At 32.1% G+C, this 17,114-nt stretch overlaps 2 protein-coding genes across 2 annotated transcripts; both read right to left on the bottom strand.

Moving 5' to 3' along the window:
• Positions 1–6,624: 6,624 nt before the first annotated feature.
• On the bottom strand, positions 6,625–11,833 carry LOC129801480 (uncharacterized). The gene has a single exon (XM_055846582.1). The coding sequence runs from the start codon at positions 11,112–11,114 to the stop codon at positions 10,695–10,697; it is 420 nt and encodes a 139-aa protein (XP_055702557.1). The 5' UTR covers positions 11,115–11,833; the 3' UTR covers positions 6,625–10,694.
• Positions 11,834–15,645: 3,812 nt separating this feature from the next.
• LOC129801420 (39S ribosomal protein L17, mitochondrial) lies at positions 15,646–16,500 on the bottom strand. The gene is made up of 2 exons (XM_055846438.1): positions 16,177–16,500; positions 15,646–16,118 (listed from the first exon to the last, which is right to left on the bottom strand). Exons 1-2 carry the CDS (start codon positions 16,372–16,374, stop codon positions 15,699–15,701), a joined length of 618 nt encoding a protein of 205 aa, XP_055702413.1. The 5' UTR covers positions 16,375–16,500; the 3' UTR covers positions 15,646–15,698.
• Between the last annotated feature and the right edge of the window lie 614 nt (positions 16,501–17,114).

Genomic DNA, 17,114 nt, shown 5'->3' with positions numbered 1-17,114 from the left:
GAATGAAAGTGGTAAGAATAATTACTTGGTTTCCAGGTTTCCATTGGTAAACAAAACCAATCTGGTTAAAAGGTTGTAAATTCACTTGGAGCATGCTAAAAACGTAAAAATACAACCTCTTACGCAGTTTGGTTTTGCTTACCAATGGAATCTTGCGAGCCAAGTACCTATTCTTATATTTTCTTTCATTTTGAGTTTGATTTTCGAAACATTTGGAGCCTGTATGCCTTCTGTAACCAGCCGACTTTGAATTTTTGAAGCAAACATCATGGGGTTACTATCAGAGATACCTAGAATGCGGTTATCGACTTTCTGAGTCGAAACCCTGAGTCTACCAGTAGCGTTTTTCAGATGTACTCGTGCCTCATAACTATAATATTTGACCATTTTATGTATAACTTTTCATGAATTTCCATAAAATTTAGCAATTAAGCGACGCCGATTCCTTCCAGCAGTATCTCTGGACAATATCCCACCTTTCAACTTTTTGTAATTTGCCATTATAACCTAAATTATGAATTATCAAAAAACTGATCATTTCTTGTTATTTATCATCACTCTTACACCTATATATTTAACATTGACAGCCTTAAAAATGTACAAATCTACCATTTGCCTATCAAATGACATAAGCTCAAAATGTAACCGGTTTACATAAAGTTGGTTGCACGTTTTCACCATTTTGAATTAGTTTTTTTAATGAGGCAACAAACTTTTGATTTTTCAAAAATGACCAAGTTTTGGAAAATAATTATTTTTGATATGAAATAAAATTAATTATTTTTTTTGAAAACTATAAATAATATCTACGGATTACAAGGAATTCATCTGCAAAAAGAAAAATTTGGAAAAGTATTTTTTTCTATCATTTTTTTCACTTGATTTCTCAAACATCCATTAGGCAACAAACTATTGACACTCACTGTATATCCCATAATTTTGTACTCAATATCTTCTTTTAAGCATTTAAAATGATCTCAAATTAGATTTTGTCTGAAACTAATAAACACGAACAATAGATTTGAGAAAGAAAGGGATGGGTAATTTGATTCTATGAAATTTTCCTGATCTAAAAGTAACGCCGGTAGCGTAAATAAATTATATAGGGAAAATTGAGGTAGTAGTAAACCTGCGTAGTTGTAAACTTTATTATTTATTTCTTGAATAGTCAAGGATCCCTAAAGTATCTATAAATTCATATATCTCATCATCTGAGGAATAATATCTAATTAAAAAAAATTGCACTGTTTACCGCTATCCCCGCTACCCCGTGTTTAGGGAAAAGCACGCTACGTTCGGACGACTCAAGCTTCGGACAATCCAATTTTTTCTCTATGTTCCTTAAGGGTTTGACCATATTTCTTTTCTGAAAATTTGAGGCATTGGACTAGCTATTAAAACATATTATAATGAACCAAATTCATTTATAAGACTCTAAAAAAATTGAATTGTGCGAAGCATAAATTGTCCGAAGGTAGCGCGCTTTCCCCTACTACTGCCCCAGTTTTCCCAAGGTTGATTTAAGTGGGTTTTTATCCTTTATCGACCAAAATAAATGCAATTATAAATACTATTACATATTTTGCAAGTGTAGATATATATTTTAACATTCAAAAAATAAATTAAAATTTTCTAGAAATTATGAAAAAGTATAAAACCTTATGACCATCGGAAAAGAAGAGAGCTCAGAAAAAGAATGAAAGCATTCATCTTAGTTTCCAAGTCAACCTCTTTTGGTTTTTCTTTAAAAATTGTTTTGAGGGTTATATTTATAGAAATATATACAATATATTATGTACAGCATTGCGCTTAGGATTTGTAAACTTTTTTACCGTTTTTTTTTTTTGATAAATAAAAAGTTCTTTTGAGTTTGTTTATTTGCAAAATTTCCTTTATGAAAAACAAAAGCACACTTCAAGGGAAACTTTTGATGAGGGTTGGAGGTGGGTATTGGGTGTCCTTCTCCTTGACTACTAATTTTCTGTACATAAATATAAAAAGGAATTACAAAAAATGGAAATATTTTATAATTTCTCAAATAAAATCATTTGAATTACACTTTTTGATAGTATATATAATATATATTAAACTTACATTATTTTTTTTATTGATTCATAACTATTCTAAGCAAAAGAAAAGATCCTAAAAGGATTTAATATTGCAGTCTTCTTTGAATTTAAATGCAGGTAAAGAGCTTTTTTGAACAATTACCAACGCCAAATTCATTAGGATTTATTTAGTTATAATCAATGTAAAGAACAGGCTTGAAGAAAGTAATTATAGAATCAATCTCATATCAGCACGTAAACAAGGGTGTGGAAAATTATTATCTCAACTGAAAATAGCATTGCATTCTAAGACATTTATATTTGAAATTACAACTACAAATATTTAATCAGTTTATCAGAAGGAAATCCCCATAAATATCATAAACGAAAGTAATTTCTGTTTTTGTACTGAAATTTTTCAACCACGCAAAGGAGATACTGAACAAGAATTGTCCAGTTCGCTTTTGAGATAAGTCATTGATATTACTCTTGTGCCAAAATAAACAAATACTATAGGGTCAAAACAAAACAAATTGACCCCAAAAACAAGATTTAAGATTGGTTTGAAGGCTTTTCTTATTTTATGTCTATGACTTGGTTTTTGTTAAGCAACAAATGTATATAATGTATTATGAAATGGTTTGGAACAAAAACTAATGCCCTTAAGGCTTTCTCAATATCAAGCTTATATACCCATATGTGATTTTCTTTCTTTAATTTGATTTTTAATAAGAAAGGTGTTTAAGGAAAACTCAATTTATGCTCTTGGGAGAACTGACGTTATAATCCTTTAAAAAGGCACGGAAAAATAAAGGCAAAAAACTAATTTCGTTCTTATGATTAATTATTTATCTAATAAAACAATGTATTTTATTATAATTTTTTTTAGATTTTATATAGTCCTTTGGATATTACAAGGAACCAATTTATTCCGAGTAATTATTCAGAAGCATCAGAGATTCAATTTGTTATAAATAAATAATTATAGAGAAGTGAGGCACCTTTAAAATGGGTTTCTTCTATTTTTAAATAAATTTAGATAGACCTTACCATTACATAATTTATTCAGCTCCACAAAGCAATAATGAAGCTAAATTCCATTATGATAAGGCTGAGTGTCATTTAAAAATAGAAAAAAAAACCATTTTAAAGGTGCTTGAATTCAAAGGTATCCAACTTTCTCCTATTTCACTCTGTCTGGAAAAATACTTTTTGTTAATATCTTTCTATTTGGTAGAACAATATACCAGTCTAATTATCTTACAGGTTCGTAATTTAAAAAAAAAAAACAGCTATAATAATAAACATCATAACTATAACGTTTTCGTCTATATCAAAAAGCTAGAGTAAGTCCTTTAAATTTTAAATATTATACGGGCTTCAGACCTAAAGTTTAGCCATATGGCTAATAACAAAGGGAGACTACTTTCCCGTAACAGGAGAACAATACGTATGTATCAAACCCTTGTTTTACAAAAATAACAATAAATATTTTTTTACCATTTTATTTTAACTAAAATTGCAGAGTAAAATTTTGAAAAACGATTCTAACTAAGCAATTTAATCACTTATACCGCTTATATCACTTGAATATTTATAACAAATTTTCTTTTTATTAGAATTTCAGAACCACAAAAAAAACAGAGTTAGTCCCTTGTACACGGTAAAAAATTTCGGCACATATTTGTTCCAAAAATTAGCTCGTCCACGGACACCACAATTTTTGGCACAATTTTGTTCATTTTACGAGACTCAAAAAGATAATCAATATTAGTAACGAATTTGTTCCAAAACGTAGCTCGACCACGGACACCGAAAATTTTTGGAATAAATTTGTACCTTCTAGGAGAAACAAATAGATAAGGGAAGAGTACCAGCGATCGGCAGTGTTCCTCGAATCGTCAGGTTATTACCGTATTGTTGCTTCAAATCAAATAAATTTTTAAAAATTATTAGCTACTTTTTACCAATTAATTCTTACAAGAATGCACTGCATTAACTCTGATTTAATTTATAAAATCAAATTTCCGTCAGACACCTGATTAAATTCGTGACGATCCGAGGTACAGATTGCAAGTTTGCAATTACACCTAATTTTTATTTATTTATTGTAAAAATTAAAAATTCAAATTTAAATGGATCACTAATAATACCAATTAGCATGCACAAAAATACCAAATAGTATTTTGAGGCTTATATTTTCAACTAAATATCGAGCATATCTTTTAACATTCCGATCCGGGGTACTCTTCCCTTTCCCAATATTAGTTACAATTTTTTTTCCAAAAAATAGCTCGTCTAGTATAAAATTTTATCCCTCCTCTCACACTCAGTCACGCGTCTCTGAAACGAGGAGGACGCCAAATCTGTTGCAATTTTCGTGCTACATAGTTTCACATTTTTAATTTGAGATTCCCTTCCCCTCCTGCTGCCAGCACTCGCTTATGATTTCGTCATGCACGCGTCTGAATAAAACACTCTTAAGTTAATTCTTATTTGATGTTCCTTATGAACTTTCGCCACCGAAATCCATCTCGACTGAAGTATAAGCCTAACTGTAAGACGAAATCGTTTACACGAATTTTTTCCCGACAATAGAAACAAAAAGATACCCCATATGAGTAACAAATTCGTTCCAAAAATTACCTCGTCCACGGACACCGAAAACTTTGGGAACAAATATGTTACAGATATAAGAATAATATTGTTATAAAAAAATGTACCAATTTGTTCCTGACAGTGGAAACAAAACAGCCGAGTGCAACAAATTCTATTCCAACTTTCAGGAATAAATTTGTATAACACGAAATCATCTCAAATTTGTAGACATTCTACCGTAGCAAAACGGTTCCAAACGAAAACTCTAACAAAATTGCAACTATATTTCGTAACGAAACTGCAAAACAAACTTTTTGGAGCAAACAAATATCTTCTCTTGATACAAATTGATTCCAAAAAATTGTTCCAAGGAAAATTTGTTCCAATATTTTGGTCAGTGTCCAAAAGTTTTTACCGTGTAATTTCTAAAAAGCGTTCTAAACTAACAACATTTTAAACAGTATTTTCTCAAATTTTCATTGAAATTTCTAAAAAAAAAAAAATACAGCTATTAATACTTGATTTTTAAAGACTCTTTTGAAAACTTACCTTCTCGGTAGTCAATATAACATTGTAATGGAATTTTGAGAAACATGAGAAATGTCCGATATTGCAAACTGTTCGAAATTTCGCTTAGTTCCCCTATTATTATTGATAATGCATGTTATGGTAAATACATTCTTTAAACTTTAAAGGTTAACTACAAATTACAATTTCCTTTCTCTCGTAAAGGATGAAAGAATGAGGGCGCATATAAAGTCTATAAAGTAAATACATGTTTTATAATTCAAGGTGGGAGTGGGGCACCTTTAAAATAAGTTTTTTTCTCCTATTTGTAAATTGAACTGGACCTTTGATTATATTATCGTGATATTTAGGGGAATGTAGGCATGGTTCGCACAGAGTGAACCATCAAACGATATGAATTTTCTCTTCGTTTGCAATGAGCTGGCTTATCATTTCTCATCTCGTCTCATGAGCTTAATAATTATCTATCTTATGGCTAAGAAATGACGAACTAACTCTTTGCAAACAAAGAGAAAATTTGCGTTGCTTGAAGGTTCACTCGGTGCGAACCATGACAACATTCCCCTATCATTATCCACAAACCAATTGTAAAGCTAAATCGATAAGGATAAATTCCATTTAAAAACAGGAGAAAACGTTCTGTTTTAAAGGCACTTTAATTTAAATGTGCCCCACTTTCTCTTATCCATAAGAACATTTTTAATTAGTAATTAGGGAGAAGTGGGGCACCTTTGAAAATGGGGCAGCTTTGAAATTGGGATTTTTTATTTTCAAATAAAATTGAGCCTTATCGTGATATAATTTAGGAGCACAACAGATTAAGATGAGACTTAATTAATCACGATAAGATTTAATTATATTTTAAAATAGGTGAAAAATACCTATTTCAAAGGTGCCCCACTTCCCCCTATATGAAATTTTAAAGGTGAAAACTTCTAATATGCAACCTGCATTCTGCATTGGAATTTTTGAACACCAATTCAGTTGAAAATTTCAATGGGTTTTGTGAAAACGTGAAAACTCAAAACCTCGTGTCCAGGGCAACGCTGTGAGAAAAACACTAACAGTTGTTCAACTTGGTCAGATGGTAATTCGACGGACGCTTGTTCTGATGTTCGAGAAGACAGAGGTGGTCTATAAATAGATACCTTTCAGCTCCAACATTTGCATATTTTCACATATTTATCCCGTGAATAAAATCGAGTCTTTTTGGCATTTTTTCAAGAAATTTCCTCGCCTTTTCATTACACCACATTGTTTGTTGTTTTCCACCCACAGAATAATCAGATTGATGGTGGCGTTTCCACCTCCTGAAGCATACCAATAGATTAAAATTCCTTTTCCTTCTCACACGACTTATATTGCCCGCAGGAAGATCAGGCCAATGTTACTCTTTTTGGCCAATGTTTAATTTTGAATTTTGGGGGAGGAATTAATAAGAAAAAAACTCTTTTGTGTGGTAATTGGTTCAATTCATTTTTTTTTCATTCTTTATTTTTCAGATTCAGAATAAAACATCAGTTTTTTTTTTAAATCAATAAAAAGCTTACGGACCTGTAAATAAATTCTCCTCCTGAAAGAGGAGAAATATTCTAAGACAAAAACTTAAGGTACATAATATATAATTCTAAATGATGACTTACAGATGAGAGGAGTACAATTTTTTTTCAAACTTTTAATTATCTTTTAAAACAACTCTATATGGAATGTGATAAACCGAAGAAAAGTTAATTGTAGGATGAATTTCACGTGATAGCGAATTAAACCATTCGTTGTGATTTCTTTTTTACCTTTTCTTGTCCACTTTTTCGTTTTCTCATTACTTTTTTTTGTATTATTATGCTTACATATTTATATATTGTATAAGTCAGCAAAAATGGTACACGCGTGTTAAAAATTTCATTGAATTATATATCGGAGAGGGAGAGAGATTTGATTTAACTAAATGTTATTCCTCTTTTTTTTATAAATTTCACTGCTATAGCAAAATTTTAGTAGATTTTTTGTTAAGCGAATATCTGCAATGATTTTTGTGCCAATATGGGATAAAATGTTTCCATGAATTTTTCAATATCCGTTCTTCAGAAAGGAAATGTGTTTGTTTTTTTGTTCTACCGAGTCACTGCTTTATCAAAGTTTTTTTTTTGGGGAAGGAGAGAAAAATGTATATAAATATGTGAGAAATACATATAATATATATTTTTCGTATAGCGTTACGTACATCACAATAAAGCTGTACGATTTTTTCCTTCTTTAAATATAAATAGATTCAGTTTTTTTTTCATAAAATTTCTTAATCATGGCTTCTTTTTTTTTAAATCCACTTGCATATACATAATATACAAATACACTTTAAACTAATTCTTTTTTTTTGTTTCTTCTCAAATATATAGTAAATCTATTCATATCACAGCTGTGTTATCATTAAAATTCAATAAATAATATTTGTTTATCATTTTTACGGATGATATTTCTGGTTCTTTCTTTTTTGTTTTTGCTACTACTTCTTCTTCAAAACCAAAACGGTTAATTAAAAATAAAACACGATTTTCTGTGTGGGTGAAAATGACGCAGACTTCTTGTCTTTCTCTTCATGATTCTCTTCAAGATCTTGTAGAAAAATTATTGTCATTTTCATGATTTTTTTTTCTATAAGCGTGTTTTTTTCATATCATTAAAAATTTCCTTGATCCAATTGTTTAAAAAAAAATCAACGATACAATCATATATCTTAATAATTTTGTATTTTATCTTAATTGTTTACTTCTTTATAGTTGTTCAAATTTTCAAGTGATATAATCCTGAGTTGTAAAAGAGACATGATCAAAATTGGACAGTGACAGTGGCATTGAATTTTTTTCTTGTATAGTTCTTCTAAGGTTTTCTTTTCACTAATTTTTAATTTTTGCTAGAAAAACCAAATTAAAAAAAAAAATAAAATAAAAACTATAAATTGGTAATTTGTGCTTCAATAACACCACTAGTGTTCTAGTGACGTTATACATTTTGACTAACGTGTTAAAGAGGAAATTCGTCATTAACTTATTTAAGAAACACGCATTGGCTCTCAATGCGCAAGGGGACGACAAAAAAATTTCTGAATATTTGTCCAAAAGAGCTTTTGGAAAAATTTGGTCAAACGTAAATATTCCATCAATAAATTTATTTTGTTAATTAACACGACGTGTAAATATATTTTTCATCATCATCACTAACATTAGAGATAATCTTTGCAACATTGAGCTGTGGTGCTCACTAAAAACTCCAAAAGAAAATCTGTTTGGATTACACTTAAGTATTGGGTTAATGCGATGTTATTTAGCATTATTATTGCAAGTTCTATACTTGCTAATATTTGATATTTTACTCCCCTTTTGAGATTAATAATTTTTTTTTTGAGGGAATATAAGCAATTTTCTCTCTCATCAAACACTGATTATACTTTAACACGAACTCTCTATGATGTTATAGGAAAATTTGTATACGAGAGAACAATTTATTATTACAAAATGTGCCAAAAAAGTTTTCTCCCAACTGATTTTTTGCTTTTTTTATTTACTTCATTTCTATCATTATTTTCTACGAACAGCAAGCATCTGACACGTAATAGCTCCCTTAATTGGGATATTTAAGTTATTATTTCTGTGATAGCTTTAAGAGTCACTATCGTGACTCAAAAGATATGCAGAAGAAAAGTCTTATCAAGTTTCACGTTATTTTTTTCCATGTGAAAAAATCTTTCTTCATTGTTTTTTTTTGTAAGGACAAAATATAGTCCTTTAGGCAGAAATAGTTGTAGACTGAGCTACTTCGCAATTAAGCGGATAATTCTGCTATGCAGCTTTTGCAATTTATTTTTCATTACACTAAGATCAGAGAGAGATTGTTAGAAAATACTATACCAATATAATAAAAGTTAATTTGAATTAGTATCCTTATTTGGCTCAGGAATGGCATGTAGATTATTAATCTGACAAGTCACTTCCTGAGGAATACGCTGTTGAGTTGAAACTAATATAAAACAGCGTATTCAATATATTGTAGCCAATTAGCAATTCTATCAGTAAAGTCCGACACAGATTGAAGATTTAAGTCTAAACCTCGTTGGTTTTTTCTTCTCAATTTTTTATTAGACGATATCCTTCCTGTAAAGGGTGGTCAATTTGAGAATTTCAACATGAAAAGTTTATTACCAAATTTGTTTTCTTGGTGGATAATGGGGCAATTTCATACGTTTTTAATTCTTCAGGACCAGTTCGATTGTTTGTTTTACCTTTAGCCATTGAATTTGGCGGTAAAAGATCAACCTAGGCACTCAGTGGGTCAAGTGATAGAGCACTCGCTATACAGTAGACTCTCTCTCAATTGGGCATTTGGCGCAAAATGTCATCCGGTTTATCGATAGATTTGGGCGTCAAAGCCTTTGTAAATTCCACAAAAAGTGCTCAATTATAAAGAATCACGATAAAATAGAAGAACTACAGTGAATTTGAGCAAATTAGCTTCATAATTAAACGTGATAATTGTCAACAAAATTTTTCGCCCGATTGAAAAAGAGCCGATTGAGCGAGAATCTACTGTATGATGCAAATGTCCCGGGTTCGAGTCCCCTTTACGTCAACAGTATTTTTTTGGCGTTAAGGGTGTTCGATTTGCTTCCAGTGAGCTTTACTGCACTTGGTTCCACGGAGCATGGGACTGATAACCCCATCTCTGTATAAGGAAAAAAATAATAATGCATGTGGCGAACTCCCCTTGCAGGAAAGCCTTAGTTAATCTATGGAACGTTTCGCCACTATTATTATTTTAAGTAAAGGATCTGCCTAAACTGTTATAGGTCGACAATTTAAGATCATGAATAGTTCTTTGCAAAATTTTCTTTACCGCCAAATTCAACTGTATTAATATTCTCGAAGATCAGCCTGATTTCTTTTGGGTATGAAACATCAGCAACACTAGAGTACTTGCTCTACGATGCAGATGACCTGGGTTCAAATCTCTTGTTTTTTTTAAATTTTTTTTTAATATTCGAAACTTCTAAATTGAATATCTAAAGAATTTATCTGCCAATTTCATCCTTAGAAATGTCAAATGTGGGAAAACTATTTTAAAAAATAAATATTTTCAAAGCTTGTGGATGTATGAAACCGCCCTATTTTTCCAAATTTAAAACCTTTCAAAATTTTGAACGTACCTCTTAAAAACCAGTTATCTTCAACGGTACTTAGGCTTAAATCACCAATCCATATCGCAAAAGTTATTAGTCCTTATCCTAATCACTATTTAAGTGATAAACCTATATAGAAGTATATACTTAATCTTAAGAAAAAAAAAGTGTAGATCTGGGACACCTAATGAGGTTTCTGGAGAGAAGGATTTATTACCTTGCACCATCTACCTCGTGTCGTGCCGGCCGAAGAGAGATCTCGTGCGTGATGCACTTCTCTTGGGCGTCGTGCCCTCAGGCGTGCCAGTGGGTTCTAGACACGCTGATCCTCCGGCATTGTCCAGGGAGGAACCTCAAGACCTACTCTCCTCACGGCCATTGTCTCGCCTCAGAGTCTTCTTCAATTTGTCCACAAGTCTATTGTGGAATTTATTGAGGCTGCCCTGACTCCCTGAACTCGATGGTTTGGGTGGACTGCAGCCGGTGCTTGTGTTCTTTGTGGGACTCATGAGGGAGTTCTGTGACGTTCTTGAGGAATTCCTCGAGAAACCACGTGATGTGTTGCGATTCATGTAGTTTCGCTGACTCGGTGATCCCATGCAAAAATCATTTCCCGGTGACGTTGACAAACTTGGTCCCTCGGATCGTGAGCTCTCTGACACTTTACGTGATCGGCAAGCACTTGAACTGTTGGAACATTCACTTATCCGTCTATTCCGATCTGTCTTGTAGATGTTGAACTCATTCTTCATCACAGGCACCATAAAAGCCATCTCTGCTAATTTTTTTTTATATCAGTATCCTTTTAAAAGAAATCCTATGGATGTCGTTGTGCCACTTCGATGATTTATTTCCAATACAAACTTCAGCACTTTTTCCTCTTTAAGACAACTGTGAGAATTTCTTCACGGTATTGTTGTGTATTGAGAACACAAAATCGATAGAATATTCTTCTTCCTTTTTCAGGCCTACACAACGCACAAATTATTCTCTGGGCCAGTTTTCAAACGTCCTCCACCAAAAACAAAAAACTGTCGATGGATGAGAAATATTTGGCAATTGTATGGAAAGTTCCAGAATATGAGGATGACTGCAACAGCTCCGTATGGTTATGCCTCAGAGTTTCTGTGACCCCAATTGAAGGAGTTCCTCCGTACGTTTTACAACCGAACGACAGTGGAAAATTACCACGACACCATGTACTAAATAACTTGTCCTATGTACTTCAATTTTGCGCTCCTTGGCACTCTTCCGTACAATTTTACAGAATATTTTGGCCTCAAGCAGTTCTCTCTTTCAATTTCTTTATTCACCAGAAAAAGCGCACACTTTCAGGCAATGGCTTTTTTTTTTGCTATCAACGTTACACGCTGCAATTAATCAAATTCCCACTCAATCACTATCTCTTATTTACTTGCAAATTTTTTTCACTACCCTTTTCTTCGGTACTTTGCTTCCGATTTGGTCGAGAGTTGCAATAAGAATGAATAGGAGTATTTCCGAACCAGCCTTTTTATACCTTCGCATGAAGGCACTCACACAGCTACTTGCCTTGTATATAATTCTCACGGACACTCCCTCAATTTACAGTGCCTTGTCTTCACTGTATTTTCCTCAGAATTATCATTATGCTTTCCCCTTGGCTTTCCCGCAGATTTTACAGTGTGAGCTATTTCTTTTATAATTGAGATTATTGCAAATTTACTAATTACTCTTAAAGAAAAGTAATTATTTTCCATTTGGAATTCTAGCTACATTATTTCTGTTGAACATTTCTATGGCTGTAAGCTAAACAAGCTAGAAGTATTAGTGATTCTACAGCAAACCACTATATGAATCTTGCTTGGAATAAGGCTACTATACTACCCAGCGAGTTCAGTTAGCTGAAAAAAAGTAGCGTTTTTATCTTTTAGACTATTGGAACAAAGAAGCTTCTTGCAGTTTAATGCACAGAAGGTGTTTTACGTAATTAAGTGTTTCAAAATTATGTTTTTCGGATAAAAAAACTAAGACAAGACCTATCAATTGTTTTATTCGAAAAAATAATTTTGAACCACTTAAATTACGTAAACCACTACTGTCTATTCATTAAACTGTAAGAAGATTCTTATTAATACACTGAGAAAAATCCGAAAAAATTAAAATAACATTCCGGAAATGTTAATTTTACCCTGCATTATTGATCCTAAATCGGTGTGAATATTATGCTTTTTAGTTGTATTATGGGTTAAAGTTACACTTTTTCATGTTAATTTTACACTTAAAAGGGTGTAAAATTAACATTAAAAAATGTTGACATATTTTTACACCTAAAAAGTGTTGAAGTTACGAGGAAAAAAAGTTAATCGCGCCCCAGTTTTTTCTCAGTGTAATTTGTTGTTTCAATATTCTGAAAACCCCCTTAGTCACTTAGAATTCCGGTTTGTGATAAAACGAACACGACATAATGAGACTAAGCAGTAAGCAGAAAACTTATTTTTTCGACTGTAACACAGAAAATTGCATAATTTTGCTTCTAACAAAAGAATGTTCTTAGCCCTGGGAGTGGCTTAAAAGGAATGTTTGTTGGCTATATGGACAAATTCGCCTGAAAGACGATATGACCTTGTCATTTTTATGGACCTTTTTTAGTTTATTAACATTAAACCAATCAAAATCCGGTCAAATTGACCGGTTTAAAATTGACACATATTTGAACGGTACAATGTCACTATAAGACTTTATGAATTTCTTAAAATATGCATGTAATATGTTTTTCAGTGTTTAAATTTTAATTTTTCGCTCTTTTCCAAGACAAATTTGTTGAGTATCCTACCATACCGCGGTTTCTCATCTGACCAAAAAACGATCAAAAATGGTCGGTAGGTTTAGTGTTAAGTTCCATCCCCTTCAATCCTTTATTTTTGTTCGTTAAACATTTTCCATACAAAATTTTACCAAAATTTATAAAAAACTCTATAAAAATCTCTCTAATTAGGTTAATAAAGTTATTAATTAATTACTAAAAGCACGCCCCTAGCAAGTCGCCTGAAATTTGAAGCCACTTTCTCATACTTCGATTTAAATTTATATGGAATTTTTTGCACTCGCGAACGTTACACTAAATAACAAAAAAAATGAGAAGTTTTTCCGTATTATAAGATACCTTTCCGTATGGAGGGATATATATGCTAAATTTTTGTTTAAATAAATTTTTTCCTCGGAGTACTGTGAGCTGAGTCCGAGATCAATTTAGGAACTGGCTTCAAATAGCTCCATATAAAAAAAAATTAACTTGCCACATACTTGACTAAAAGATATTAACCTCCAGTGATTAAAAACAACTACCCTAGACCTAAATTTATTGAGTGGAGCTATAATTATTGCCACCCGAAAATCCCTATTTTGATAAAGATGCTATCAGATTACTCACAGTGCTAACAGTTTGAAATTTAAATGGCAATTTTTCATATCGGTTTGAAAATACCCTCAAACAATATTTTTATTTTTTTCCAAAAAAAAATTTTCAGTTTTTCCGGTATGAAGAAGTGGAGCTATGATTATTACCAGCAGTGTAGTTGGTTTATCTTTATGATCTCTAGGCTACTTTAAGCAAACGATGTGCTTTAGTTGATTTTTTTCTTAAGTTAAAATAGTAAAGTAGCACTCCTCGTAGATGCTGTTTTTTGAAAATATGGGGTAAATTAAGCTAATTCAAAACTTGCTCCAAATGGAAACTTTTCGCTACTCCAAATGGAAACATCATTTTTTTCCATGATAATTATAGTATTAAATTTCTATTTATATATTTTCTATACCTCAGTTTCAATTTTTGGTTAATTTTGTTCTAAAAATCCATTCATATTCACAAATTTTAATTTATAAATTTCTCATAAAAATTAAAAGTGTACCTTTTCACCATCGAATTTTTCATCAATCAACAATGTTTTCTAATAAAAAACACAATAGGACGATTGTTCTTTATTCGTTTTTTTTTTTTACATATATGTAATATTTCTGGCAAAATTATGTGAAATTAAGTGTCATTTTTAATGTCAACAGTATGTGAAGTTTTCAAATGAAATAATTACCTATTTCGTGAACAAAATGGGTTTTTCTGAAGTCTCTGCAAATGCTTCAATAGGAACCCCGGAAATATTATTTTTTTGGAGAGATCTTTTTATTGTTTTAGATGGGAAAGGGGAAAAGACCAGGAATAAGAACAAATCCTGCACTCAGGAGCAACTCAACAAGGTTTTGGAAGCCTTTCGTCGCGGTTTCACTTACACTGTTTGTCTCCAATTAGAAACTTTCCCTTGTCTCCATTTGGATTAATTTGTTTCCAATAGAAGCATTTTACGCTCGCGTATTTTTCTTGTATTTAAGAAGTTTTCAAATTAATCTAAAGAATTTTCACTAAACAGTAACATTCTAAAAGAGTCAAGGAGCAAATTTATGTAATTCTCTTCAGAAAAAAATATGAACTTAATATGTTGAATCTTCTGTCAAAGTTAAAGCATCTGGAAATGGTTTTGAATTAGGACATTTACCCTAATTGCAAAAAAAGTTCATTTTTCAAACTAATCACGAATTTTACAAAAATTATCCTTTTTTGAGTATTGAATTAAAAAATTTCAATTCGTTTATTAGGTAGAGCCCAAATTAAGCATATTCGAAAACCTCTAATATAAAAGCCATTATTTTTTGGTGAAGCTTGTTAAAGAAAGTCAATTCCTGAAAAACGGCATTGAAAAATTCTTTCTACGGTACTACGGTGAAAGAAATTTTCTGAAGGTTCACGTTATCTACCTCAAGAGAATATGGTAAAATATTTAATATTTGCTTATTATTTAGTAATAAAAACCATTTATTCACGACTTAAATTGACTCTGCAATAAAACCTTCGACCGATGAACCCCGATGATTGATGAAGTTACAGTTAGAAACATTTAAACATTTCAAAATTTTTAAGAAGTATTATTAACTTAAGTGATGTAACACTCAGTTAATTGCAACATCAGTGAATTCTTGTGAAACTATCTCAACTAAAAAACTATGGAAATTTTGGAGAGCGAGATTCATCTGTGTATGTATACTGGATTTCATGCTGAAGAGCTTCAATGACAGGCAATATGGAATTTTCAGGCTTGAAGAAAATCCACAACTGATTGAAACGTGTTTTCCAAGAATTGATAGAATGACTGGATAAACTTCTAGTAAGATTAACGCAAAGAAAATCATCTCCAATGAATAACTAATCCCTTCTCGGGAAGTCATTGTGTATACGTCCCTGGAAAGGGGAATCAAGAGAAAAAGAATAATAAATGCAATATTTACCTTTTTTATTTACACTAGATTCTATCGCAATTAATCTTAGGCTATTTTTTCCTGTCCACTTCATCTTCACTGCTACTTCCGGCATCATCTTTTGCCACGGATGTACTCAGATTTTCTGCAACTTTCAGACTCTGGGCTATCTCGGCATATTTCTCCTGACGATAAGCTCTCTTGGCCTCATCAAGTAGAACATTGTGGATGAAGTTCCTATTTTGCATTTTGTCCGGTACGAGTGGTGGGAAAGGATTCCCGCGAAGTTCAAGTACGGCTCTCTTGAAATACCATCCAGGATACTCTCGAGGTGCTTTGTACATCCTCGTGTACGACACATTGTAGTTCTGGTAGCGTGGCACGAAGACTTTAAAGAGTTTGTGAACACATTGTTTGTCCAAAAGCCAGAAATCAGCTAATTCCATTGTCGCCTTGTGGCAATCTCCATATCGGATGGCTTCATTTATGAGCTGGTATCCGGAAGAAAGTTTTAGCTTCTTGAAAGAGAAATGTTCATTTCACTCTCACCTGTTCAGCATACCCTCGAGCCTCATCAGCTCTACTGTAGTACAGCTCTATCCGTTCATTCTTAAACAGAGCTGTTACAGTTTTCCGCAGTTTGAGCATCCTGCCTTCCGGTCCCTGCGGGCATCGCAGTCTTCGGTGAGATGGCATCACAGCAAATTTTAGCTGTGACATCAGCTTCGAAACGTCCGCCTGATTCATTTTCACTTGCTTAAAAGCACTATTCACCCGTAAAATTATATGAAAATTGAGAAAATTCGATGGCAAAAGCACTACTTTTTTTGAGGTTATGAAAATATCATTTGCTGCTTATGTGTGTGTGTGTGTAACAATTAGCAAAGACGCACGTAAAAAGCCGAGATTCATTGGATACGGCGACCTCTATTACATTTTCTCTCTAAACTACCTTTAAATTTCAGGGGGTAAGAAACAACGAATTGTATTAATATTCTTTATGTATTTTTTTTTTTTAATTTTTAATATATCACACTGAATATTACAACGGCGGATCTTGGTTTTTGTCAATTGTGAGATATTGCTGTTTTCTGATAGGAAATTTATTAAATATTCATTATATTTAATAATACACTATGCAACAAATTCACAACTTTTTTTGTTAACGGAGATCTCACATGGTACGTTTGATAGAGTCAAGTCCCCTGATTAAGAATCTGGTCTTGGTTTTGCTCCTATACGTAACAATTTTTTTTTATTAATACTTTTATATTTTTTCTGCTTTGCCTTACATTATCCGTTATATCCATAGACTTAAAATACATAGACTCTTCATGATCAAATTTTCCCTTGGAACAACACACTTTTTGAATTGACAGGAGCGTACACTGTAAAATGTAAACATGTTTTCAATTTTTCTTCTTCTTCTTCAATTTTACTTTATGTCAATCGCATGGGAAATTTCAGCAGTGCAGTTGTGATTGTGA

This window comes from Phlebotomus papatasi, chromosome 1 (genome assembly GCF_024763615.1).
Source record: "Phlebotomus papatasi isolate M1 chromosome 1, Ppap_2.1, whole genome shotgun sequence".
Classification (NCBI taxonomy): domain Eukaryota; kingdom Metazoa; phylum Arthropoda; class Insecta; order Diptera; family Psychodidae; genus Phlebotomus; species Phlebotomus papatasi.
This window is presented reverse-complemented; position numbering and strand designations above follow the sequence as displayed.